This window comes from Ochotona curzoniae, unplaced genomic scaffold, assembly GCF_017591425.1.
Source record: "Ochotona curzoniae isolate NIBS_2020 unplaced genomic scaffold, NIBS_Ocur_1.0 contig_1014, whole genome shotgun sequence".
NCBI lineage: Eukaryota > Metazoa > Chordata > Mammalia > Lagomorpha > Ochotonidae > Ochotona > Ochotona curzoniae.
This window is the reverse complement of record NW_024464920.1, coordinates 49246372-49272837: the sequence shown is the minus strand read 5'-3', so window position 1 is coordinate 49272837 and position 26466 is coordinate 49246372. Positions and strand designations below refer to the sequence as shown.

Below are 26466 nucleotides of genomic sequence, written 5' to 3'. Positions count from 1 at the left end.
TATACGTCAGGTGAAGCACTATATAGATGAATAATAGTTTCAGCTACGCACCAAGTATGCCTAAAAGTGTTAGCCTAAATATCTTGTGGATCCAATAACCCTTTGTTATATATTCTGTCAAAAAAATACTTGACATTGGGCCCACCGCGGTGGCGCAAGTGGTTAAGGTCCTCGCCTTGCACGCCCGGGATCCCATATGGGATCCCGGCAGCCCTGCTTCCCATCCAGCTCCCTGCCTGTGGCCTGGGAAAGCAGTTGAGGACAGCCCAAAGCTTTGGGACCCTGCACCCGCGTGGGAGACCCGGAAGAGGCTCCTGGCTTCGGATCAGCATAGTATCGGCCGTTGCCGTTCACTCACTTGGGGAGTGAATCATCGGACGGAAGATGTTCCTCTCTGTCTCTCCTCTCTGTATATCCGCCTTTCCAATAAAAAAAAAATTAAAAAAAAATACTTGACATAGAACTTTTAAGCTCTCATTTTTAGATGGCTTAATGAGTCTACAAGAACACAAGGAAAGGCCAAAGAACTTAAGAAGTTGGTTAGAGTGGGAGAATGGAAGAATCCAGAGTGGTTCTCAGCCAGGATGGCACTGCTAAGAAATAAGTGGGCATTTGGGGCTATCACAATTAGAGTCCACTACTGGCAGATGCTGGGTGGGAGGTCAAAGATGCTGGACACTCTTGGAAGACACAAGGCAGCCCCCTGTAACAAGGGGTGAGCTCTTCCCAAGTGCATCTTCATGTACATACATATGCCAAGTCATTCGCAGATACGCTGCTGCTCTATCAGGAGTATTTTTGCTGATGTTTACATAGTTGACCAGGGTAGGCAGGATGAGGATGTGGGGAAAGTGGGTGAGACCACTGTTGCCAACTTTTCCCTTTCTTCCTCTTGGATTTGGGGGAGCGGGAGAGATTGGGGGGAAGCTGCATCCACCTGCCCGACTGCCCCTATTCTTGGGGATGGGGAACAGCCACCCGATGTCACCCCAGGGTTCCCATTGTGGAGCATGATCTGAGGATTCGCTCAAGTGCTTTCCATAGTTCTGGAATGCTGTCCACCTCACCGATCCAAGGATGAGGAAATCCTTGCAGGACTCATCTGCTGGCACGGTCTACCCCAAAGTCTCCATTCACCCAGGTATTTGCTGTCAATGCTTGGCTGGGGTAGTTGACCAATTTGTACTTTCCTTCCGTGTGTGTGTGTGTGTGTGTGTGTGTGTGTGTGTGTGTGTGTGTGTTTTGATCACTTGAGGCAAGCAGTGCAAGTGGCACCACCCTATGGCCTGACAGACCTCAACTGCAGTCTGCCTCATGGTCTTCCAGCTCAGCCTCTGTCACGCAGAGGTCATCCAGGGATGCCACTTAGCAGTCTGTCATACTATGGTACCAGATGTCCTCTACAGACCCCACTTGCATCTGGGCATGTCATCCACTGCTCTATCTTTAGCCACTGAGGAGGCCCAGTTCTGATGCATGCACTCCACAGTCAGACCACAGGGCCTGCTACTGTCCCCATTGTTGGAGTTTTGAATCCAGCGGTCTAGCCAGAGGGATCCTCAAAAAGATCTCATCTGAGATGATGCCAGACCTGACTCTTGCACACACCTGCCTGTACAGGGTACGGCTCATTCTATCACCCACATCAGCTTACACACATGCGGGTAGTTGCAATTGGTAGGCCAGATCTATCTCCCACCCCATCTCTTACTCAAACCATTGGGTGCTGTGGCCCAGCCCAACCCTGCCCACCTCACACTCAGCACACACACACACACACTAGTAGGAGTTTCAGCCTAGTCAAAGCAACCCCCAATAACTCCCAGCATGCCAGCACCCCAACCATGGTTCCTGTACTTGCCAGTACATACAGCAGACTGGTCCAGTCTGTCCCATATCCCATTCAGCTCTCATACACATCAATGGGCATTAAAGCCTAACTCACCAAACTGACTCCACCATCCGGCCCACATTCATGCCACAGTTGCTACCACCTGTCTAGCCATGCTCACCAGTGAGAACTGCAGCCCATCAGAGAGGTGCCCACAATTTCCCTACTGGACCCACTCCCTACCCCGGATCTTGCACTGTCCAGGTGGTTCTGCAGGCTGGCTTGATAGGGTTTGCCCCTAGTCCCAGCACTTGCCAGCTGATGCTGCGGCAAGGCCCAACCAGCCTGCCCTTACTCTGGCTCATGCGTACACCAGTGGGTACAGTCAGTTATCCCAGCCTGGCTATCCCCCTAACTCAATTCACATGCAGGCCAACAGGTGTTGTAGGCCTGCCCAGCTTGGTCTGTCCCCAGTCCCAGCTCTCACATTCACCAGCAGGAGCAGCAGTCCAGCAGGAGCCCCCTGCAATTCCTCTACTGGACTTGCACTACCACAACCCTCCCCCCGACACACACACCAGGTTTCACATGCGCTGATGGGAGCTACAGTCCAGTATGGCATGGCCTGCCTCACTTCAGCATTTGCCAGGGGATGCTGTAGCCTGGCACAGCCCAGTCTGCTTCCAGTTCCAGCTCATGCTGGCAGATAAAGCCACCCAGCCTAGCCCAGCCAGCCTCTAGTCCTGGCCCTAATGTGGACTGGTGGTGCTGCAGCCTAACCCAACCTGTCTTGCAACACTGTCCTGGCTCTCAGATCTGTCTGTGGGTGTTATGGACTGGCTTAGCCTGGCCCGCCCCCAGACCTGGCCCACATCTATGCCAGCAGGTACCATAACCTGGCCTGGTCTGGGCTACTCCCAGCCTAGATATTTGCACTCACCTGTAGGGACTGCAACCTGACAAAGGAGTTCCCCAAGTTCCTCTATCAGGTCTCCCCCCAGTGGCAGATCTCGTGCACACTGGTGGGTCCTTGGTCCAGACCTACTTAGTCCACCTCCTGTTCTGGCAAGGTTGGCCTTCACCCATTCTGGTTCTCACTGCTTGGTGCTACAGCCCAGCCACACATGGTCCATGCACAGGCACAGCTCTTACGTGATCCAGCAGGTGCTAAGACCTAGCCCAGCATGTTATGCTACACCCATCCTGGCTCTCACAAATACTAGTGGTACTGGGGTCTAGTCCAGTCTGGCACACCCCTGACCCAGTCCACATCTATGCCAAGGGACACTGCAGTCAAATCCAGCCCAGATTGCTGCCCCTATTCCAGTTCTCATGCTCACCAAAGGGAAACACAACCCAGTCAGGGTGTCACCCTACCTCCCCAACCAGACCTGTTCCAAGCCACAGATCTGCATGCCAGTGGTTGCTCTGACCCAGCTTGGAATGACCCCTTCCCATCTTGGCTTTTGCTATCAGATGCTGAAGCCTGGTCTGGCCCAGTCCATCCCCAGTCCCAACTCTCACTGGCAGGTGCTGTAACCTAGCCCTGCACAGTCTGCTCCCATCCCTGGCTCATGCGAACCAGTAGATATAATAGCTTAGCTCAGCATGTCCCACACTCCAGCCTTGCTCCTGTACTTGCCAGTGGGCTAAGGTCTGGCCTAGCCCTGTCCACTCTGTCCCCGTCCAGAACCAACCTACACACTTGCCAATGGGTAGAGTTACGATGCCCAGCTTGACCAACACTCAAGCCTGATCACATACACATGCATGGAAGCTACAGCCCACCAGGGGAGTTTCCCAAGTCCCCCCGTCCCCAGACCCAGATCTCATATGTGCTGGAGGGTGTTAGGTCCTTACCTGGCATGGTCTACCCCCTTGGTCTTGGCCTTTGTGTGAGCTGGTGAATACTGTGGCCTGGCCCACCTCACACCCTCTTCTTGGGTGCACTCACAGGTACTGCAACCTAAACCAGCCTGACCCATCCCCAGTCTCAGCACCCATGAGTGTGGAGGGTTCCGTGGTCATGCCTAGCTCAGCCAGCCCATCACTACCCCCAGCTCTTGAGCAAACCAATGTAAACCGCAGCTTCACAGGGGTGAACTCACATGCCCCTGGAATCTTCTCCCCGACCCAGTTCTCTTGCGTGCTGGTCAGTATCATAGCCCAATCTAACATTACCCGTCCCCTGTTCCACTCTCACTGAAGGGTACAGTGATCTCGCCCTGCCAGGTAGCCTTACTATGCATGAGTGAGTGGTGGTCGGCGGTGCACCCTGCTGACTAGCCCAGCTAGGGCTGGTGCATTGGTCTCACCCATAAAGGTCCTCCAGCCTCCCTCCTCCAAACTACTCCACCTCAGCACCCCTGCTTACCTGCGCATACACTGGCCTTGTCCGTGGAGGTCCCTCGGAAGCCTTCCCTCACCTGCAACATACTCCCCCAACATTTTTCCCTCCCACACATTGCCTTGCCCCTTTCTCTGATCAATCCACAGACCCTGTGCCCAGGAGTGCACAGGCTTTGAAGCCCAGCCGTCCAAGACCCAGACTTCCAGTGGGTAGTGTGCTGGGCTGCAGCTCTGCCTGCCCACTAGGGGCCCAAACTCCAGGCACATGTGCTGGCCTGGGACCTTACCCCTCCACACACCCCAAGATCCAGACCCATTCAAAGTTCCCCAAGCCTGTCCACCAGCACCCCAGGCCAACATTCTAACCTAGGATTCTCCCATACCTCATCCAGGACCAAGCACTTGGGGAAATCACCAGGCTTGCTCCACTTACCTGGATGTGAGCCCCCAGGTCCCCGCATACCCCGCTGGCTCATCCCCTCGCCCCCTCCCCATACACCCGCCTGCCTCTCAAGGCCCCCTCGCCCCCCTGTATGCCTGCCTCTCCAGGCCTCCCCACCCCCCCTGTACACCTGCCTCTTCAGGCCCCCTCACCCCCCCGTACGCCTGCCTCTTCAGGCCCCCACAAACCTGCCACACAGAAAGGCCTACATCAAGAATATTAAACCTTGTAGGTCTGCTGAGATAAAATAGCTTCTCATTTCAAGTTGCATTTCCCTAGTGCTAATCAAGGCAAGCACCTTTCAGACGTATTCTGACTGCACTATTTCCTGGGTAACGGCAACTCTTTATTTGGTGTCCATTTCTTTTTTTTTTAGGGGGGGGGGAGTGTGGAAGGTAGAGCTGTAACTCATGTATTCTGACATTCGGATAAACTGTTTAATATTTATGTTAGAAACAACTTTGTCCTAGTCAGTTGCCTATCTTTTCACTTTCGCCATAACAAAGTTAAAACACTGCATGAAGTCAAATCCATCCCTCGATCGCCTCCCTTTGTTGCTTCGCCCTTAGTTTCCTTCATCTCTGCATCTCGTGTTCAATGGCCGTGCACAATTACACACGTCACAGCACAAGGTACAGACTTTGCTGCTGGACGTGTAAGTTGTTCCACGCTTTCCGTGTCAATGTAACGCGAAGCAGCACACACCTTGGTGCCTCGCAATGCAACGCCTGAGAACAGGGAACTTTCCAGACTCACAAACCAGGCACGACGGAAGGGCAGCGCAAAGCCAGCCCCACAACTGGCAAATGATCCCTCCAGAACTACTCTCCTTTCCGCCCGTTCAGCCGAGGCGATCCTAAGACCTCGCAGGGAAATAAAGTTACACTTTTGCCCTAAGCTTACCTTGCTACGCGGTGGGATGAGCCCCTGGGGCTGTGTGCAGACCCGACCAACACTGTGCGGTGCTACCTCGCTGGGCGAATTAACCTTAACGTCTTACAAGGGTGAGAACAGCTTGAGAGAACGAACGACATGGAAGTGAAGTCAGCTAGTCAGGACGCTGGGCTGCCAGGTTTGGGGGCGCCATCTGCAGATCCAGTGGGTGTGTGGCTCCGGACACCCCTGGTGAGGCTCCATCTCCCGCAGGCGGGGCTTCAAATCTGGAGGACTGGCCTCCGTATCCAGCAGGAGGGGTTGCATTTTCAGGAGGCGGGACTGCATATCCAGAAGGAAGGGGTGCATATCCAGGAGGCGGGGCTGTGTATCCAGCAGGAAGGGGTGCATATCCAGGAGGTGGGACTTCATATCCAGCAGGAAGGGGTGCATATCCAGGAGGCGGGGCTGTGTATCCAGCAGGAAGGGGTGCATATCCAGAAGGCGGAGCTGCATATCCAGGAGGCGGGACTTCATATCCAGCAGGAAGGGGTGCATATCCAGAAGGCGGAGCTGCATATCCAGGGGGCGGGGCTCCATAGCCTGGGGGCGGGGCAGCATATCCGGGAGGTGGGGCTCCACAGTGCATTGCTGGCAATGTCAGAAAGAGAATCAATCAGTTGTGGGCAAGTAGTAAGAAAGTGCTGAGGCCAACTGAGGCAAGAAGAGAATTCAGGCGGAGTAACACTAAAGCCTTTTCCTTGAGCCATCAATGTAAGGGATCCAAATGAACAAGAAAACATTATATTTGGGTACACTAAGAGTTGTGAACTCTGATTATAAATACAGCGATGATATTCAGAAGGAATATGCATTTGGAAAACAGAAAAGGTGAATACAAAGAAAAAGTTAACTACAACTCCATCATTAAAGACAATGTTTCGTTATACTTCCTTGCAGACATTTTTAAAAACATAATCGTGATCTTCTATGAACCATGTACTTTTAATCTGGTTTCTTAATAAGATGTTTCCTTATGTTATTACTTTATATCAAATTAAAAGCTGGATAATATTTCTTTTTCTTTTTTAAAAAAGCTGGCTGATATTTCACCAGAGGGATAGATGCCACATCTCTTGTTGGCGGAGAGCATGCTGCCAACTTCCCAGGGGATAGTCCAATCAACATGAGCTTTATTTTCCAGAGTGAGTTGTTGGCTGGGTCAAGGTGAACAGACACTTTTAAGACTATTTTTCTGTAACTTCTATTTTCTTTATTCAATTTATTCTCTTAACAAACCACATGAACACGAGGACCTAATTGTGGGTCACCTCCCATTTAAGACGCCCAGGGAGGGTCGCAGGCAGTTAGTCTAGGGCTCAAGCTGTGCACATCCCAGAGCAGAGTACCGGGTTCCACTCCCACCTCCAGCTCCCACTTCAGGGAACTGCTTTCCTGCTGCCCTTGTGGGAGCGGGAGAGACCTGGGTTGAAATTCAGGCTCTTGGCACAGCACCAGGTGTTGCGGGTTTGGGGGAGAGTGAACAGTAAGATGGGAGCCTTTCAAATAAGTAAAATAAATAAATAAAATACCCAGGTTGGATTAAGGGCTTAGAAGGCATCACTTCCACTCTCACAGTAAGAAAAGGGCTGAACAAGTTGACGATCAACAACTGTCCTTTGGCTCTGACAAATGACTGAAACCACCAAGTCGGCCACCACCCAGCAATGTGCAGAGAGGGAGGGAGCAGATTCCAGCCTGAAGCCAATGACAGCCAAGAGAGACATCAGCTGTCCCGTGTGTGAGGCCTGGCTGCTCCGCTCCAGACCCAGCTCCTTGCTATTGCACCTGGGAGCCCAATGCAAGGTAGCCCAAGGGGTGGAGTACCCCAGGTAGCCCATGGGTGCAGTCCCCGCCACCCATGGGGAGGCTCAGGTGAATCCTGGCCCCCCAGCTTCATCTTGGTTCAGTCCCAGCTGTTGCAGCTATTTGAGGAATCAGTCAGAGGATGAAAGATGTCTCTCCTTCTTTCTCTCACTGCATTTCAGATAAAATGACTTTTTAAAAAGTTCTTAGGAGAAGCCGAAGAGACAACAGACAAGGAGGTGAGGGGTAAAAGGCAAAAAGAACAAAGTCGAGATTTCTAATATTACCTCTAGGGTAAACATTAAACATTATCTAACTCCTAATTATCTCAGTTTCTGTAACCCAGTGCAATACCAGCTTTCAACAAACAACTACAAGACTTACTTATTTTTATTAGAAAGTCAGATTTACAGAGAGAAGGAGAGGTAGAGAGACAGATCTTCCATCCACTGGTTCACTCCCCAAGTGGCTGTAACAGCTGGAGCTGAGCTGATCCGAAGCCAGGAGCTTCTTCCAGTTCTCCCAAGTGGATACAGGGTCCCAAGGCTTTGGCTTGTCCTCTACTGCCTTCCCAGGCTACATGCAGAGAGCTGAATGGGAAGTGGAGCAGCCAAAACACAAACCAGCTCCCATATGGGATCCCAGCATGAGGATTTAACCAATAGGCTATTGCACCAGCCTCAATAAAACAATTTTTAAAAGGTTTATTTTATTTGAAAGGCAGAGTTACAGAGTTGGGGGAGGGAAGATCTTTCATTCATTAACTCCCCAACTGCCTGTGATACCTGGGACTTGGCTAGGCAGAACCCAGGAACCTCCCCCAGGTCTCACATGTGGGTGTAGGGGCCAAAGCGCCTGGGCCATCCTCTGCTACCTTCCCAGGCACATGAGCAGGAAGTTGGATCAGAAATAAGACTAAAACCAGGATTAGAACTGGGGCCCATATGGGATCCTGCTTGTGCAACCAGGATTAGAACTGGGGCCCATATGGAATCCTGGCATGTGCAAGGCCACTAGACTACTGGCCTTTAGCCACTAGACTACTGAGCCGGGCCCCACAAAAACATTTTTTTTTTTTTAAAGATTTATTTTTATTATTTTTTTCATTGGAAAGGCGGATATACAGAGAGGAGAGACAGAGAGGAAGATCTTCCGTCCGATGATTTACTCCCCAAGTGAGCGCAACGGGCCGATACTATGCCGATCCGCAGCCAGGAGCCTCTTCTGGGTCTCCCACGCGGGTGCAGGTTCCCAAAGCTTTGGGCCTTCCTCGACTGCTTTCCCAGGCCACAGGCAGGGAGCTGGAAGGGAAGCGGGGCTGCCGGGATTAGAGCCGGCGCCCATATGGGATCCCGGGCGTGCAAGGCGAGGACCTTTAACCACTTGCGCCACCGCGCCGGGCCCCACAAAAACATTTTTAAGGCATGGTGGTTCAATGTTTAAATTCTCGCCTTGCAAATTCTAGGTTTAGCCAGTTCGTGTCCTAACTGCTCCACTTCCCATCCAGCTCCCTACTTGCCTGGTAAAGCAATAGAGGACAGCCCAAAGTCTTAGGGCTCTGCATGATTTGGGAGACCCAATAGAGGCTCTTGACTCCTGGCTTCCGTTCAGCTGAGTTCTAGCCATTGCAGTCATTTGGGAAGTGAATCAGTGGATGCAAGATTTTTCTCTGTGTCTCCTCTCTGTAAAATCTAATCTGCCTTTCCAATAAAAATAAGTAAATCTTAAAAAATTTTAAAGGGGTAGCAAAAGAATATTATGAACAATCTATCCTCTGTTCACAGATTTGGTTACTTAACTGAAACGGGCTGAGTCTTCAGTTCAAAATGCTAAATTAACCTACAGGAATCAGATTTTCTCAATATCCCTATACTTGTTAGGTAAATTTAATTAACTGTTAGGAGCTTCTAGAACACAAAGCACCAGGCCCAAATGGGTCAAGGCTGAGTTGATCAGCCACTTAATGAGGAAATGGTCTCAATTTTCTGAAATCTCCCAGATAGGAGAAGCAGGAGCAGCACCTCCTAACTCGTTCTCTGAAGCCAAAAATACTCTGACAGCAAACGCAAAGCAAGATGTTGCAAGGAAGAAAAAGTTAGAACATCTTTCAGGAACATAGTTGTAAATATCCTTTCAATGTGAGCAAATCAAATCCAAACGTATATAGAATTACACACAATGGCCAAACATGGCTTATTCCAGGCAGACATGTGAAGGTTCAGATAATCCATCACAGCAGGCTAAAGAAAAAAGACTGTCTGGCCACATTAGTATGACAGAGCAGTTGACAAAATCTAACACCCAGATATGGCTTTTTAAATTAATAAAATTGCACATGAAGATTTTCTTTTAGGGACCAGCATTGTATTAGTGGGTTAGCTACGGCCTGCAATGCTGGTGTCACACGTGGGAACTGGTCTGAGTCCCATTTGCTCTGCTTCAAATCCAGTTCCCGATGAACGCGCCTCGGAAAGCAGAGATGGTCCCAGCATTTGGGCCCCTGCACCCACGTGAGATCCAGATGGAGTTCCTAGCTCCTGACTCCTGTTCAGCCCAGCCCAGCCACTGCAATTGTTGTATTTTATCTATTTGGAAGGCAGAATGACAGAGAGAAAGAGGAAGAACAAGATCTTCCAACCTACCGGGTCACTCCCCAAAACGCTGCAATGATCAGGGCTGGGCAGGCTGAAGCTAGGAGCCCAGAACTCCCCCTGGCTGTATCCTGGCCTCCACCGCCTTCCCAGGCACATTAGCAGTGAGCTGGATCAGAAGTAGAGCCAGCTGGGACTCAAATCAGAATGTTGGCTCTGAAGGTGGTGGCTCAAACACTGCACCATGATGTCATCTCCCCATCACCAACTTTATTAAAAAAAAAAATCATTGGGGGTGAGTGTCCTGGAAGAACAGGCTAAGCAGCTTAACACACTGCACCACCACTCTGGCTCCAGTCATTTTTATTTAAGTCTAATTCTAGAAATTGCTTCTCGGCCTTTTGGCTAAGATCAAGTTAAGAGTCTAATTCTAGAAAGCTATTGAGGGAGCCTGGCACAATGGCTCAACTGACTAATCCTCTCCTTACAAGAGGTAGGATCCCATATGGGCACTGGTTTGTGTACTGGCTGCTCCATTTTCCAATGTCTCAGCTCCAGTTATTGTGGCCATTTGGAGAGAGAACCAGCAGATGGAAGGCCACTTCCCATTGGCTCAGCTCCAGCTATTGTGGCCATTTGGAGAGAACCAGCAGATGGAAGGCCACTTCCCATTGGCTCAGCTCCAGCTATGTGGCCATTTGGAGAGAGAACCAGCAGATGGAAGGCCACTTCCCATTGGCTCAGCTCCAGTTATTGTGGCCATTTGGAGAGAGAACCAGCAGATGGAAGGCCACTTCCCATTGGCTCAGCTCCAGTTATTGTGGCCATTTGGAGAGAGAACCAGCAGATGGAAGGCCACTTCCCATTGGCTCAGCTCCAGCTATGTGGCCATTTGGAGAGAGAACCAGCAGATGGAAGGCCACTTCCCATTGGCTCAGCTCCAGCTATGTGGCCATTTGGAGAGAGAACCAGCAGATGGAAGACCACTTCCCATAGGAGCTCCAGGCTCCTGGCTTTGGCCTGGCGCAGTCCTGGCCATTTCATCTTTTTGAGAAGTAAACCAGAGGAGAGAAGATTCATCTGTCTGTCTTTCTGTCACCCTGCCTTTCAAATACATAAAACATTAACGAAGGACATGTGCAGTTACCACCTAACTGATTCTACTCCTGGGTAGAATTACCCCAAAGAAATTAAAACTGCATTTCCCACAGAATCTTACATACAACTCCATGTAACAGCTATTACTCATAATAGGCAAAAGTTGAAAGCCAGCCAAATGTCCATCAAGAGTGAATAGATAAACAGATTGTTTCATACCCTCCACGCACACACAAGGTTGCTCAGCCACACTTGGCAGGGTCCCAAAGCCTTGGGCCGTCCTCGACTGCTTCTCCAGGCCACAAGCAGGGAGCTGGGTGGGAAGCAGAGCTGCCAGGACATGAACCAGTGCCCATATGGGATCTGAGCGCATGCAAGGTGAGGATTTAGTCACTAGCCTATCACACCAGGCCCTGTAACCCTGCCTTTCAAATAAATAAAATTAATTTTTTTTTTAAATTTCAGCGTAAGTCTGAATGTAGAGCCCAATCACCTGCTGACCCGGCAACTCGCTTTGAGGCCGGAAATGCAGCCAGAGACCTGACTGTTACCCAGGCCCCACGGCTGCGGCCGCTTGTGCAACAGAGCTGGAACGGAGGCTGCGATGAGCCCATCCTCGAGACAGAAGCACCGCAGCATCCCTTACCTTGGCCAGGCGTCTGTGGAGGGTACACACTCTCATCTCGAGCGATGATATAAATCCTGATGGGGCCAAGCTGGTAGCCGGTGGTCCCAAGTGGAGCTCCCCGGGAAGCTGAGAAGGCAGGTTTGACAACGTGAAGGCAGGTAACTGGATGTCAGCTGAGTATTAACCCCCGCCTCCCACCTGAGTCTGACCAGGCTCCTGGAGATAGCAGCGAAGCAATGCAAGCCTGCCCTGACCAGCGTGCTTCCCACAGGCAGAGGCGGTCTTACTGTCTATGCTCTCCAAGGGCTTAGCATAGCCGCCATCCCAACAGATACTCGGAAAATCTCCAACATATGCATCCGCTGAAGGCCAACAGAAGAGCAGCACGGTACCGAAAAAAGCAATTCCTTCATAAAAGAACATTAGTTGGGCCCGGCAGCATGGCCTAGCAGCTAAAGTCCTCGCCTTGAACACACCGGGATCCCATATGGGCGGTAGTTCTAATCCCGACAGCTCCACTTCCCATCCAGCTCCCTGCTTGTGGCCTGGGAAAGCAGTCAAGGATGGCCCAAAGCTTTGGGACCCTGCACCTGCGTGGGAGACCCAGAAGAAATTCCTGGATCCTGCATAGCATTGGCCGTTGTGCTCACTTGGGGAGTGACTCATCAGACGGAAGATCTTCCTCTCTGTCTCTCCTCCTCTCTGTATATCTGACTTTCCAATAAATAAATAAATCTTAAAAAAAAAAAAAGAACATTAGTTGGGAATGGCACTGTGGCATAACAAATAAAGCTGCCCATACAGGCACTGTTTTGAGTCCCTGATGTTCTACCTCCAATTCAGTTCCCTGCTAATTTGCCTGGAGAAGCAGCTGAAAACAGCCCAAAGACTTGGGCACCTGCATTCACATGGGTGACCTGGATAAAGCTTCTGGCTCCTGGTTTCAGACTGGCGCAGCCCTGGCCATTGCAGCCAGGAAGTGAACCAGTAGATGGAAAATCTCTCTCTGTCTCTCTCTCTTTCTGTGATTCTGCCTTTTGAATAAATATTTATTTTTAAAAAGCCACTCATAATGGCATTTAGGCTCCATCTATGGCGTAATGTCATCCAAGAACCTTAATTACATTTACAAAGATCCTTTTCTATTAATCAGATAAAATTCACAGGTTCCCAGGATTAGCTGTGGGGCCCTCCCCCAGACCTGGCCCACAGCTTCCCAGATGAAGGCTTAGCTCCTCTCAGCTCTGCTGGCCATTCGAGAGGCCGTGGAGGCCACAGGTTAAGACGGCAGAGGGCGGCAGGCACTCGGCCTAGAGGTGAAGGTGCAGGTTGGGATGGCTGCATCAGGGTGCCTGGGCTCCGTGCCTCACCCAGCTCCCTGCCAACGTGGGCTGTGGGAGGCTGCGATGACACCCTGATGGGAGACCCTCCCTGAGCCCCCAGCTCCTGCTTGCTGCCATCTGGAGAGTAAACCAGTGGATGGGAGATCCTGCTCTCTGTCTCCCCACAGAAGCCCTATGCCCCTGGGTTCCTGAATTCGGGGAAAGGGGCCACCTCTTGAACCTGCTGATTGGCCTTCACACAGCAGTCAGATCTCTTGTCTTGAGCATCAATAATTTTGGGGCTTATCCACTTCATGAGCTAGCAATATCTTCATTCACTATAAAGCTAAAGTTGCCTTCCTGACCTAATGACCTTCCTTTTTCATATCTGATTAATGCCTTTTATATAAGGACAGAAAGTATACTGTTCACTTATCAACTTGCTTATTTTTTTTTATGACTCTCACTGGACTAAGTTTCATCTGAGAGGCAGAGTGTGTCCTGCCCTCTGGTCCACACCTCAAATGCCTGCAATGCCAGGGACGAGGCTGTGAACTCCATCCAGGTATCTCCCATGGGTGGCAGGAACCCAACTCTACGTCGTCAATGCTGCCTCCCCAGGTCTGCATTAGCAAGAAGCTGGAGTCAGGAGCCAGAGTGGGGACAGACCCAGGAACTCCGACACGAGACCCAGGCACTGACACGAAAACCACTCCAACACAAGACCCGGGAACTCCAACATGAGACCCACTCCAACACAAAACCCACTCTAACATGAGTCCCAGGAACTCCAACACGAGACCCAGGCACTCTGACACGAAGCCCACTCTGACACGAAGCCCACTCCGACACGAGACCCACTCCAACACGAGACCCAGGCACTCTGACATGAAGCCCACTCCAACACGAGACCCAGGCACTCTGACACGAGACCCACTCCAACACAAGAACCAGGAACTCCAACACAAAACCCACTCCAACACAAAACCCACTCTAACATGAGTCCCAGGAACTCCAACACGAGACCCAGGCACTCTGACATGAAAACCACTCCAACACGAGACTCAGGATTCCTAAAGAGCAGCTTGACTGCCAGGCTACATACCTGACCACAAACCAGAAGTGTACATGTTTACATTTTATGTATGCATTTATCCATTTATTCATTTAAAAGGCTTAGAGAAATAAAACAGAGACAGAGACAGATCTTTCATCCACTGCTCACTCTTCAAACGTTAGCAACGACCAAGGCTGGTCCAGGTCCCAGCCAGGAACCGGCATTCAGAGCAGCGCCCCCACATGGTAGTCGGACCAGCGCCTGCTGCCTCCCAGGGCTTACATTAGCAGGAAGCTGGACTGGAAACAGATCTCAATCCCAAGCACTCCGACATGGAATGTGGACCTCCCAGTGACTCACCCTACTGTGCCACAAAGCCCAATCCATATACCACAAGGAAAGTCTTTTTTTATTAAGCTTTATTTTATTTATTTTTCCAAATATTTATTTTTATTGGAAAGTCAGATACATAGAGAAGAGGAGGAGACAGAGAGAAACGTCTTCTGTCTGTTTATTCACTCCCCAAGTGGCCACAACAGCTGGTGCTGAACCAATCCATATCCAGGAGCCAGGAGCCTCTTCTGGGTCTCCCATGCACCTACCGGGTCCCAAGGCTTTGGGCCATCCTCGACTGCTTTCCCAGGCCACAGGCAGGGAGCTGGATGGGAAGCGGGGCTGCTACAATTAGAACTTGTGCCCATATGGGATCTCAGCATGTGCAAAACAAGGACTTTAGCCACTAGGCTACTGCTCTGGGTCCTATTTATTTATTTCAAAGGCAAAGATATACAGAGAGATCTTCCATATGCTGGTTCACTCCTCACATATTCATGGCAGCTAGGGCTGTGTCAGGAGCCTCACGCCTCATCTGGGTCCCCCACGTGGATGGCAGGGACCCAAGGCAGCACCTGCTGCCCCCTGCATGCGTGTCAGCAGGAAGCTGGATTCAAAGTAGGGTGGGAACCTGAGGCAGGCACTGCATTACAAGATGCAGGCCTCCCGTGCAGCATGCTAAGACCAGCCTCAGAACGCAAGTGCCTCGTCCGCTGCTGGACTCTCATACAACAGGTGCTCGTGTATGTGGCAAAAGCTTGGATCACTTGGAAGAGAGCAAGGTGATCTTCCCTGGCCAAAGAATTTGACGGTGAGGCAAAATTGGCAGTTAACTCTGAGAGTGTCAAAAAGTAGTCTCAGAGCCAATGTTGAGGTTCCGCAGGTTAAGCCTCCCCCTGCAGTGCCAGCAACCCATATGGACACTGGTTCTAACCCAGCTGCTCGACTTCTGATCCAGCTCCTATTACAGTCTGGGAAAGCGGTGAAGGGTTACTTGGGTCCTTGGTCCTCTGCACCCATGTGGGAGTCCTGCAGGAAGCTCCCGGCTCCTGACTTCAGATCACTCAGCTCCAACCATCACAGCCATTTGGGGCGTGAACCAGTGGATGGAAGATCTCTCTCTCTCTCTCTCTCATTCTGTCTTTCAAATAAGAATGGATAGATCTTCAAAAAAAAGTCTACCTGACAAGCCCTGATTTTTGGAGGAGGAAGGAGGTTACAATACTTACTAGCAAAACCCAAAGCATTTCTAGACATTGGACCAAGTTAATTTCTAAAAACTGCCTAAATCTTCACCAAATGGCCCTACGCCTGCTGAAATAAAGGCTTTCTGGGCATGAAGCAGATCTCAACGGGAGCATAAACTAAGTTACCTTATCTCTAGCCCAAAGTCCAAAAAAGGAGCTCCCTCAGCACCATGAGGCCAGAAATAGGCAAGGACTCATCCCAGTTTATAACACTCCTATGTTCCTCGGACATCTGCAACAAGGATGAACCACGTTCCCAGGAACCCACAGCTGCCCTCGCTCTGCCAGGATACCCTCTACCAGCTCCAGGCTCCTGACCGCTGGAGAGCCTTAGGCTCGGCACAGCTCGTGGACTCCGTGGACTCCGTGGTCTTTGTGTCTTCGCACTGTATCATTACAGGCAACTGCAAGAAAGCCTCCAGATCCTCCCTGCCCTGTGACATGGCTCTTGAGCAGCTGCTTCCCCAGCCTGCCACTGAGTCCTCTCCTGACGTCACCCGTTGCCAAGCTCTACACTTCCACCTGCGACACACCTTCCCCTCTCTGATGGTGCCAACTCCCCCACCACCCCGGCCACACGTGCCTCTCCCACCTGTCTCCTTCCTTGACTTCTATCGTCGTAAACTCACCTGCTCATCTTCTTCCCTCGCGACCAGCCCTCCCCACTCCACAGTCGGCTCACTTCCTTCCCCTCCTGTCTCCTGGAGCTAAGGGCCGTTGGCCCGCCATTCTCAGTTACTGAGCGAGCCTCCCACTCAGCGCCAGAGAGGAGTTCCACATCAGTCCCGCTCACAGCTCGTCCCTGGAACACCAAGCTGCGACTCATGGCCTCTAGCGGCCCTGCGGACCTCATGCTCGGCTTGATTCAGGGCTTGAAAAAGTACCGCCTGGGGCTATTGTGGCATAGCACATTAAGCTGCCACTTGCGATGTTGGCATCCCATATCAGAGTGCTGGTTCAAGTCCAGGTCGTCCAACTTTTGATCCAATTCCCTGCTAATGCAGCTGAGAGAAGAGCAGCAGATGGCCCAAGCACCCGAGCCCCTGCCCACAATGTGGGAGACCTGAATGGAGCGCCAGGTTCCTGGCTTGGGCCTGGCCCAATCCCACCATTGTGGCCATTTGGGGAGTGAATCAGAAAATGGAAGATTCTCTCTCTCTCTTTCTCTCTCTCTTCCTCTTGCTTTAAAAATAAATAGTGCCTTAAACTATGCCAGCTCAAAAGGACACAACATCATTTACATAGTATTTCTGCCAAAATACACAACCTGAGTACAATCATGAGGAAAAAGATAAACCCCAAATGAGTAGTATTTTACAAAATTAGTCTGTGTTCTTTCTAAATGTCAATGTCATGAAATATTGGGGAAAAAAAAGAAAAGAAAAAGGTTGAGTTCCAAAATCAAGGAGGCCAAGGAACAGGACTGCTAAATTCCATGTGTGATCTGGGATTAGATTCTGGATCAGTGCACGCCGCACCGTTATTAGGTACTGTCCCTGCCCCCCACGTGGGAGACCCACATGGAGTTCCTGTCTCCAGGTTCAGCCCAACCCGGCCCTGGCTCCTGTGGGAATTTAGGGAATGAACCAGCTCATGAAAGATCTCTTCCCTCTCCACGCACGTGTGTGTCTTTCAAATACATCAAAGTACATTCATGAATACTGCTAATAGACCACAGAGCCTCAGTTCTCATGAGTCTCGGGTGCCTCAGTGTCAGCTCCCACTAGATCACAACCTCCTAGAGGTCAGGGAGGGACTGGGTCATCTTTGTGCCCCTAGCAGGTAGTGTGGCACTTGGCACACGGTGGGTAGGCTCGGGAAAGGCAGCTGCCTGAGCCCAGAGGCCAGTACCTTTTGGCCTCCCACCCGCCTGGAAACCACAGAACATAATACCGTAAGCGGAAGCACTCACCAGCAGAGGCCGCCTCTGCCATCACCCTGGAGAAGTCGATGGCACCGCCCCCTCTGAAGACTAATTTGAATGTCGCCTGTCCTTCCCAGCCACCTAGGGAAGAAACAGCACCAAGAGATGGGCACAGCAGATATCAGGGCTGCCACCAACGCTGAGATGCCACCCCCGAGAAGCAGCGCAGCTTTCATCTGAATTCCAACATTCTGAAACCTTCTAGAAGCTTCTGAGGAAACTGTCATACGTACCATCAGGAGCCGCAAGAATGGTTCCTTTAATGTAATTTGCACCAAAGACCGGTTGTTCAACGGTGCAGTTTTTCATCAGGTGAAATGGCATCATGAAGGACAACATGGGATCGTTGACTGAATGTGAAGTCAAAAAAATCACCTGAGTGAGGAAACGCACGTTAGCAACGAGGTGTGGGGTCCAGCCACGGAGCAGGGCAGTGCTGCCTTGGCACTGGGGTCTGATGGAGACACACCCCCCAGTCCCTTCCATCACTCTTCAACTCGGAAAATCTCAGAGTGAAATGCTTTTAGAACACTTTGAGCAGCCAGTGCTGTGGTGTCAAGCACCTGCAGTGTCAGCATCCTATATGTGTCTGGTTCAAATCCCGGCTGCTCCACTTCCATCCTGCCCCTTGCTAAAGACCTAGAAAACCAAGATAGCCCAAGGCCTTGGGCCCCTGAACCACACAGGAGACCCAGAAGAGGTTCCTGACTCCTGGCTTCAGACTGGCCCAGCTCCAACTGTTGCAGCCATTAAGGAAGTGAACCTGCAGATGGAAGCTTTTTCTCCCTCTCCTGTGCTCCCTCCCTTCCAAATAAATAAAATTTTTAAAAAGCTTTGAAAACCAATGTTAGCTTTTTTTTTCCATTTTTAGGCAAACAAATGTAGAATAAATCAGAAGATCAAAATACAAGTAGAAATTACCCGGTAGGAAGTGAGAAACAGCGTTCCGCTTTTAGTGCCGCTGAAGAGGCTGGAGCTCTGTGGCTGCTGTGGGAAGGACAGGTCCACATCCGTACACTCCATCAGGAGGCTGTGGGAGGAGGGCAGACACGCGCGGCTCAGAGGCCACACTCCACCAGGAGGCCGTGGGAGGAGGGCAGACACGCAAGAGAACAGGACCACAGCTCTCAGCCCACTGCCGCGTCTCAGCACGCATCCATGAATGGAGGCCGCTGCCGCTACCACTGCCACTTTGTTGAAATAAAACAAATTCAAATCATCTTACTCTGACAATTCACTCTTACTCTTTTGCCTGTTTACCACAAAAGTCGTCATCTTGTCAAACTCACTCCTGCTTTCCACGTTTGTTCGTTAATCCTGATGGTTACTGAACAGTCAGTACGAAGCACTGTGCTGGAGCCAGAGCTGTGGCATAGCACATTAAACTTCCAACACCCATACAGACACCAGTTCAAGATCTGGCTGCTCCACTTCTGACCCGGCTTCCTGCTAATGCACCTGGGAAAGCAGAGGAGGATGGCCAAGTGCTTGGGCCCCTGCACCCACGTGGGAGACCTGAAAGAGGCTCCTGGCTCCAGCTCGCCCCAGCCCAGTCGCTCTGGCCATCAGAATGAACCAGTAGATGGACGATCTCTCTCTGTGTAACACTTTCAAATAAATAAATCTTTAAACAAAACAAAACACTGTACAGTTTTCTGACTTGTAATGAAGGTGAAGGCCCAGCAGCTTCTGATGCTTCTTCCCTCAACTTCTCATCTCCTCTCACTCAACCCAGGAAACCTCAACTCATACAATCCTCCTTGTTTTTTTTTTCCTTTCTTCTCAGACTTATTCTTATTGGAAATGTAGATTTACAGAGAGAGAGAGAGGAGAGAGAGAAATTCTTCCATCTGCTGGCTCACTCCCCAAAAGCCATGGGTAGTGAAGCAGCCGGGACATGAACTGGTGCCCATGTGGGAAAAGGGCATTGCAGGCAGAAGATTAGCCAGTTCCATCACCACTCTGGCCCCAAGGGTTTTTTCTTAATAATTATCATAATACATATCTTTTAATGACTATCAGAAAAGACACTGAATAAATAAATGTGATTTAAAAAGTGTCTCTCTTCTTTGCTACTATAGCTCCAGGAAAGAGCAGATGCTACTAAATTTTTTGGAAAGGACAAAAACATAAATTACAGATCATAAGTAATATACTATACAGTATAAATTGCACCAAAATGTCAAAGCAGAGGCCACCATTGCTGGCAAACCAGCATCCCCCTTCTGGCCTGGTTCAAGTCCTAGCTGCTCCACTTGTGATCCAGCACTTGCTAACACACCTGCAGAAGCAGCAGCAGTTGGCCCTGATGCTTAGGTCGCTGTCACCGCTGCAGTGGATTGGGGCGGAGCTCTTGACTCCTGCCTTTAGCCTGCCCCGTTCTGGACTGTCACGGACATTTGGGAGATGACCCACTGGGTGGATGAGGTGTCTACCTCTGTCTCTCATTCCAACATTCTCTGACTTTCAAGTAGATAAAACCATAAGTGAATTCTGCTGTACATTTTTTAAACTTTATTCCTGTTGTTGACTTTGTTTTATGGCTTCTTATTTAAGGGAATTATAGCAACTACGTAACAGAGACTATCATATCCAGATGTGAAGATACAACGCAATATGCATCACTGCTTCCAAAACAAAGATGGACTCCCAACAAGACAGTTGGATGCATCTTGACAATAGGATGCTGGGCTGTCTGCCATTGCCTGTACCAGCAATGTCAGAACACACTAAAATTGCAGAATGATGGACTTATGACTGCTTATGAAGGATTATACTATATAATAATATGGGGGAATTAACTTGGGGGGAGCAAATTTGGCGAGCAGGTAGAGGAAATCCCAGAGCCTATGGAATTGTACCATAAATTTTAAAATAAAATAGAAGGGAAAAAATAAACAAATTCTTATAAATATTTTCTAAGAGTTAGAGGATGTCTAAATTTTTCCTCACAAATTAATGTGAACGATCTGCCACCATGGGTTTTACTTTCACCTTGTCTTGGCCTTCTTCAAAAGAGTTTTCCATATTGAGCTGCCTTCGTGTGGTGGAGGGAGAAAGGGGCAGCACCCTCATGAGCGTTGCATAAAGCTCAGTACTACATCATTCTTCCACCCGAGCGTCCCTAGCAGGAAGCTAAGACAGAACTCAAATCAGCACCCCAGGACGCGGTGAGGCCACCCCAAGCAAGACCCCAACCACTACACCAAGTCCAATCCCCATTTTAAAAACTTCTGTGTAAAGTCACAGTCAACAGAGATGACCCAAGAACAAGAGGCATGCTTGTAGGTTTGCATATGTGCTACAGGGCAAATATTGTCAACATATCAAAAACATGCATAACTGAGCAAAAATCAAAAGTCTGATCATAAAATGGAGTAAGGATTAGATAGACATATTTCCAAAGACAATATACAAATGGCCAAAAAGCTCTGAAAATATTCTCAACCTCATTACTTGGAAGAGAAATGCAAATCAAAGCCACAAATCAAAGCCACAAAGCCATGTATGTCCTCTATGATGGCTACTTAATATTACAAGGAAACAGTGTTGGCGAGGCTGTGGAGAAACGGGAAATCTCACCCATGCACTGTTGGTGGAGCTGCAGAATTACCCAGCTGCTGTGGAAAGCAGATCAAAAAATAAAAACAAGTTAAATGATGCTCCAGCAATCATGACTAAAGATACCGCCAAAACACTCGCAAGCAACTTCTCGAATGAGATCTCTGCCTCCTAGAACGTGTAGTGGGACAACTGACAGTAGCCAGAAGGCAGAAGGAAGCAAAATGTTCCTCAGTGGATGAATGACTGAAGCATGCATGAAAGCCAGTGGCAGATGTGGAGGAAGTTCCTGGCTTCGGATCAGCTCAGCTCCGGCCACAGAGGTCACCTGGGCAGTGACCAGCCAATAGAGAATCTCCCTGTCTCTCCTTCTCTCCTTAAAATCTGTCTTTCCAATGAAAACAAATAAATCTTTATTTTGAAGTTATTATTTAGTCTTAAAAAGAAGGGGAGACCTGAAGGACATGCAAGTTAAAGAAGCCCATCCAAAAGACAAACATGGTGATTCCAGCTCTGGGAAGCATCTGAAGGTGAATTCGTAAAGTAGCATGGTCGCTGCCAGACACGCAGGGTTGCTGGGCAAAGGAAGGAGAACTGGACACGCAGAACACTGGAAGAAATTCGGACTGATTCAATTCTGTAGGATGATTTTGCAATATATTTTCATATACATATATTTTGACAAGGATTTTTAATCTGTTTTTAAAGAGACTATGTAATCTTGACTTTCCAATTCACCTCTGCTAAACATATTTCCCAAAAATCATTTTGACAGGTGACAACGATATATTTCAAAAGATATCCGGGCCCAGCGCAGTAGCCTAGTGACTGAAGTCCTCACCTTGCACATGCGAGGATCCCATATGGGCATCAGTTCTAATCCCTGGCACAACAAAGCTGGTAACACCTCAGAACTATCCAAACCAATCAAGCAGCACTCTCGGAACATTCTTCCCACACTTCCTCCAAGGACTGTCCCCTGTCCCCGGTGTAGTCTGACAGCAAGGAGTGGTCCCCTCTCTCTCCTGCCATGAGAAAAAATTTGAAGCACTTGTCTCACCGACCTTCACGCCTGGGCCCTCCCCACCCTGACTGGGCACCACACGGGCGTTCATCCCACTCAACTCTGTAGACAATTCTAAAAATTTAAAAAAAAAAAAAGAGCCCTCTCACATTCATTAGCCCGTTATTTTCAGTTTTCTCATCTGTAACCCCAGGAAATCATTACCCATTCTCACTGTAGATGGAGCAATTCTAATTATAAAGATATAGCCCCTGCCACACTAAAGTACTCAATAAGTACTACTGTGTATTCGGGAGCACAGAATGGATTCAGTGAAGATCAAAGGGCGATAATTAAAAAGAGAGAGAGGAGCCTTTCATTCCCTGCTTCCGGTGCAGAGCGAGCTGGCGGGAGCAGCCGGCCCGTCCACCCTGCCCTGCCCGCGGGACAGACAGCGCAGGCCTTGGGGCAGCACGCACCCACAACCCGCACGCACGCCTCTGTCAAGACTGGAAAGGCGCTGGGCGCGCCGGGCGCAGCCGTGGAACGGACGAGGACAGCAGGGTGGACTCCAGGCCGTCCGCGGACTCTGCCACGGCTTCTCCTCTGTCGCCACGAGGTTTTCAGTAAAGGACTTTCGAAACGCTCCAAGAGCAATGGAGAGAGGGCCGCGGCAGTTCGAGAACCTTCGAGAAGGACCACGCAGCACCCGCCCTTGCTCCCGGGGGCGGGGGCCAGGGTCGCGCCCGGGACGCCTGGGCGTCGTCACCCTGTAAAACGGCGGGCTCCCAGCGGCAGCCAGGCCGGGGGCTTCCTCGTCCGCACAGCCGGGTCCCCTCACCACAGCCGGGTACCGCAGGCCGCCGCCCGCGCTAGACCCCGCGGCCCCGCCCCAGCTCGGACAGCCAATGGCAGGCGTCCGTCCCAACGCCCGGGGCGGAGTCAGGTGTCACACGTTGAAAAACGCGGGCCGGCCCCTGATTGGCGCCGGGTCTTCCTCATGCTTCTCCCTCCGCGGACCAGAACCCGGGCTCCCCATGAGGCACCTTTCTCCGTGGGGGATGGCCGGCCTCCGGCGGTCCTCGGAGTGGCTCTGGTTCACCGCCATTCCGGGCCCAGGCCCTCCTCCTGCCGCCCCTCAGATGGGAAGGGGCGCGGCCGGGCCGCGGGGCGGGGCTCTGCAGAGTGGGCGGAGATTGTGGCGCAAAGACACGAGCGGTCACGTGAGGGGGCTGCAGCCCCCACTGTTGCCAACCCTTGGGAAGCCTCTAAGGTTTCTCTGCCTTTAAAGAAATGAGGTGAATGGCCGCCTCGGCCTCCTCCCCAGCTACAGCGTTGGCATCTGCACTGGCACCCTCGCATGGCTGCCAGCCCCCATCCGCTGTCTGAGAAGGACACCAGGGAATCTCCTCTGTAGACAATGCCCTGGTGTGAGGTTTTGCCTTGAGGACAAGGAACCCAGACGCCTGCACGTCTAACCGGGCTACTGTCAGCCCTGACTTCCGCCTACAGCACTGCTTACTCTTACCCCCTCGCAGTCCGGAAAGCAACAGCGGCCCCCGTACTACTTGCTCTGTGCCTGGGGCATTTATGATGAACACAGTGAGGGACACGGGACCATATTCTGTGCTTCCAGCATCACAGATAACAGCAGACATCTCCAGGGACACTGTATTTCTGTTGCCAAGCAGAAGTGCAATCGTTTTTTTGTAGACCACTAGGAAAAAACACTGGCACATAAACTGGCGCGCCATTGGGTTTAAGATGTCCCCTGGTGTCCTCAGTGTTGGTAACTAAATGTCACCTTAGCCAGAGGATTCTGCTCTCTGCATTTCCTTTGTCTGTCTGCCCTTAGCATTGGACTAGAAGGACACTTAGGGGTCTCAGAGGTGACACATTCACCAACATCTTTCTTTGCTCCATGTCAATGTCACGTTGCCACTCTTTCCTGCCTCTGTCACTCTATTTGAATGACTCCAAAAATTGAGTCCCCCAATTTAGACCCTTCCAAACCATGTCCCACCACTCACCTGTACTTTGCTCCCATCCTGCTAATTGTTGAGGCTCCAGCTCCAGTGTGTGTGGTCGTGCCATCCAAATACAGAGGTGAGAGCTGTGATGCTTGCTGGGAGAGTGTGAGCCCCAAGGAAAAGAGTGGGTTGAAGTTCAAGAAAAATACAAGCTATTAACCCAGTCACTGTAGGAGACAGCTGTCTAAGAAAGATGGACACACAGCTCTCATGGAGTTGGTCTCTGTCTCCAGGGAGGAGGAGGAAACATAGCAAGTTTAGGGAATAAAAATATGGGTTTTCACTGTAGGAGGCGAAGTGTGATGTCTTTCCAGGGTCACCTTTACTTTCAGTACTAAAATTCTGGGAAATGGCCAGGGCCTGACCTCAGAAAGAAGGGGTCAGACTCAGGCAGAAGAGGTTCTGTCCTCAGGCTGAGGGGGTCTGTCCTAAGGCAAAAGGGGTCTGTCCTCAGGCAGAGGGGGCCTGACTCAGGCAGAGGGGGTCTGACAAAGAGGGTCAGATCCCCCATCCACTGGTTCACTTCTGAGATGGTCACACAGCAGCAGGGTCTTGGCCAGGTCACATCTCCCACATGGTTGGAAGGTTTAGGAAGACAGGAAATGGGAGAGTGGCAAATCTCACCATTGTAAAACCATACCCAACTGTCACCTTGGAGGAAGCTCCGAAAACTCAGGGCAAAGACCCTGAAGCAATTGTAATGGGAAAATAGACATAGGAAACTCCCTTATGGGAAGCCACTGATTAGGACAATGGGGAACCTTGAATACCGCCCAGTCCTTGGCAGAGATCAAAGAGAGGTGCTTTTCCTAGTTTCTTGCCTGTACTGTTTAACCATTCGTGGCCTGCTAGAAAAACACGCCATCTGCTGGCTGACCTCCCTTGCTTGTACAGGATCATATCCTGTTGCAGACCCTCCCTCCTTACGCCGACACAACCCTCGGTCTTTAAAATCTGCTACGAATAAACTCTGGCTATTGACCATCAGCAGTAGTCCACATGTATGATTATCAGCTCCCGTTCCCGGCACAGCAAACAGGCAGGGGCCCAAGCCCTTGGGCCATCTCTCGCTGCCTTCACAGGTGCATTAGCAGGGAGCTGGATTGGAAGTACAGCAGCCAGGACTTAAACTGGTGCCCCCATACTGATGCTGGTGCTGCACGTGGCAGCTTCACCTACCATGCCACCACACTGGCCCCGATTTGTGGCCACTTCTTAGCAAAGCGGTCCCTGGCTCACCTTCCACACACAGATGATGTCATGGCTGATTTGTTCAGGGAGCAAGAAGCAGAAAGAAGACACAGACCAGGCAGTTACTGTTCAAACAGCAATGTTTAGTTGCACAACACGGAAAGTCTAGCGACGCTTACACGACCACTCTGAGTGCCATGTTGCCTGGTTTTCAGCCGGGAAATCGAACCGAATGTTATCACCAGATTGGCTGGGACTGGTCACGCTTAGGAAATGCGTCCTTCTTGCATCCCCTAGGCATGGACTTGGTCGTAGATGGATGACCCGTAAGTCACCAGCCTTTGAGCAAGTTGTATCCAGGTGGAGATTGGGGTGAGTGGGTGGGCCAGAAGGGGGGCTCTAAGTGTGTGGGGTAGTGGCAGCCGACATTCACAATCATTCATGCATCTGAGGGGGGCCTGGCCCTCCGTGGGGTATTTTCCATTAGCCGGCAGTGACCACCTGTGGTCAGGCTAATGCATTACTCACACTAAAGGGATGGGGGCTAGGAGCAGTCTGGGGAAGTGGGAAGAGATTCCTCTTATTGCTAAAGTGAACAGAAGGGTGCTTTCCTACTGAGAACATCTTGCAGACTTCTGAAGCTTTGTTGGGTCTAGTTCTGGATCTGGGGCTAAGGAAGTCAACTCCAGCACCATCTCTGGGAAACCCACTCTGAGTGGCTGCGTTAGTGAGGTGGGGAGGGTGTGTAAGCACCCTCGGGCAGCCACTACAGGCTGGCCCCTGCCCCCCCTCATCGGCCGTGACCCACCCTCACCTTAAAGCAATGCAGGGAAGGCCCTGGCCTCCCACTGGAGCGCACCCTTTGCCCCCGTGATCTAACAAGCAGCAGGTTCACTTTCTTGACCCTCTAAAGAGACGCCAAGAATGGCTCATGCAGATGGACGGGCAGGACAGGACCGTTCCCGGGGAGACTGGCATGAGCAGCTGGGATGACCCCTTCACCCCGCGGAGGGGCTGGGTTGGCTGTCGGGGATGATGGAGCAGGGCAGTGCTGGTGACAACTCCATTTGGCTAAACAGAGGAAGCGACTGACCTGGAAGCCGTAGGCCCCTGGTGCCTG

At 50.8% G+C, this 26466-nt stretch overlaps 1 protein-coding gene across 1 annotated transcript; it reads right to left on the bottom strand.

Moving 5' to 3' along the window:
* Window positions 1-5670: 5670 nt before the first annotated feature.
* On the bottom strand, window positions 5671-23233 carry WBP2NL (WBP2 N-terminal like). Its single transcript, XM_040988307.1, has 6 exons — window positions 23172-23233; window positions 18483-18591; window positions 17795-17936; window positions 17550-17642; window positions 11703-11804; window positions 5671-6146 (listed from the first exon to the last, which is right to left on the bottom strand). Exons 1-6 carry the CDS (start codon window positions 23231-23233, stop codon window positions 5671-5673), a joined length of 984 nt encoding a protein of 327 aa, XP_040844241.1.
* Window positions 23234-26466: the final 3233 nt, after the last annotated feature.

Coding starts and splice junctions, on each gene's coding strand:
- WBP2NL (XM_040988307.1), bottom strand. CDS start 23,233: ATGGCGGTGAACCAGAGCCACTCCGAGGACCGCCGGAGGCCGGCCATC. Junction 18,592..23,171: donor GCCATCCCCCACGGAGAAAG/GTGCCTCATGGG, acceptor CTCCTCCCACAG/CCTCCTGATGGAGTGTACGG. Junction 17,937..18,482: donor TGTTTCTCACTTCCTACCGG/GTAATTTCTACT, acceptor TTCCTCACTCAG/GTGATTTTTTTGACTTCACA.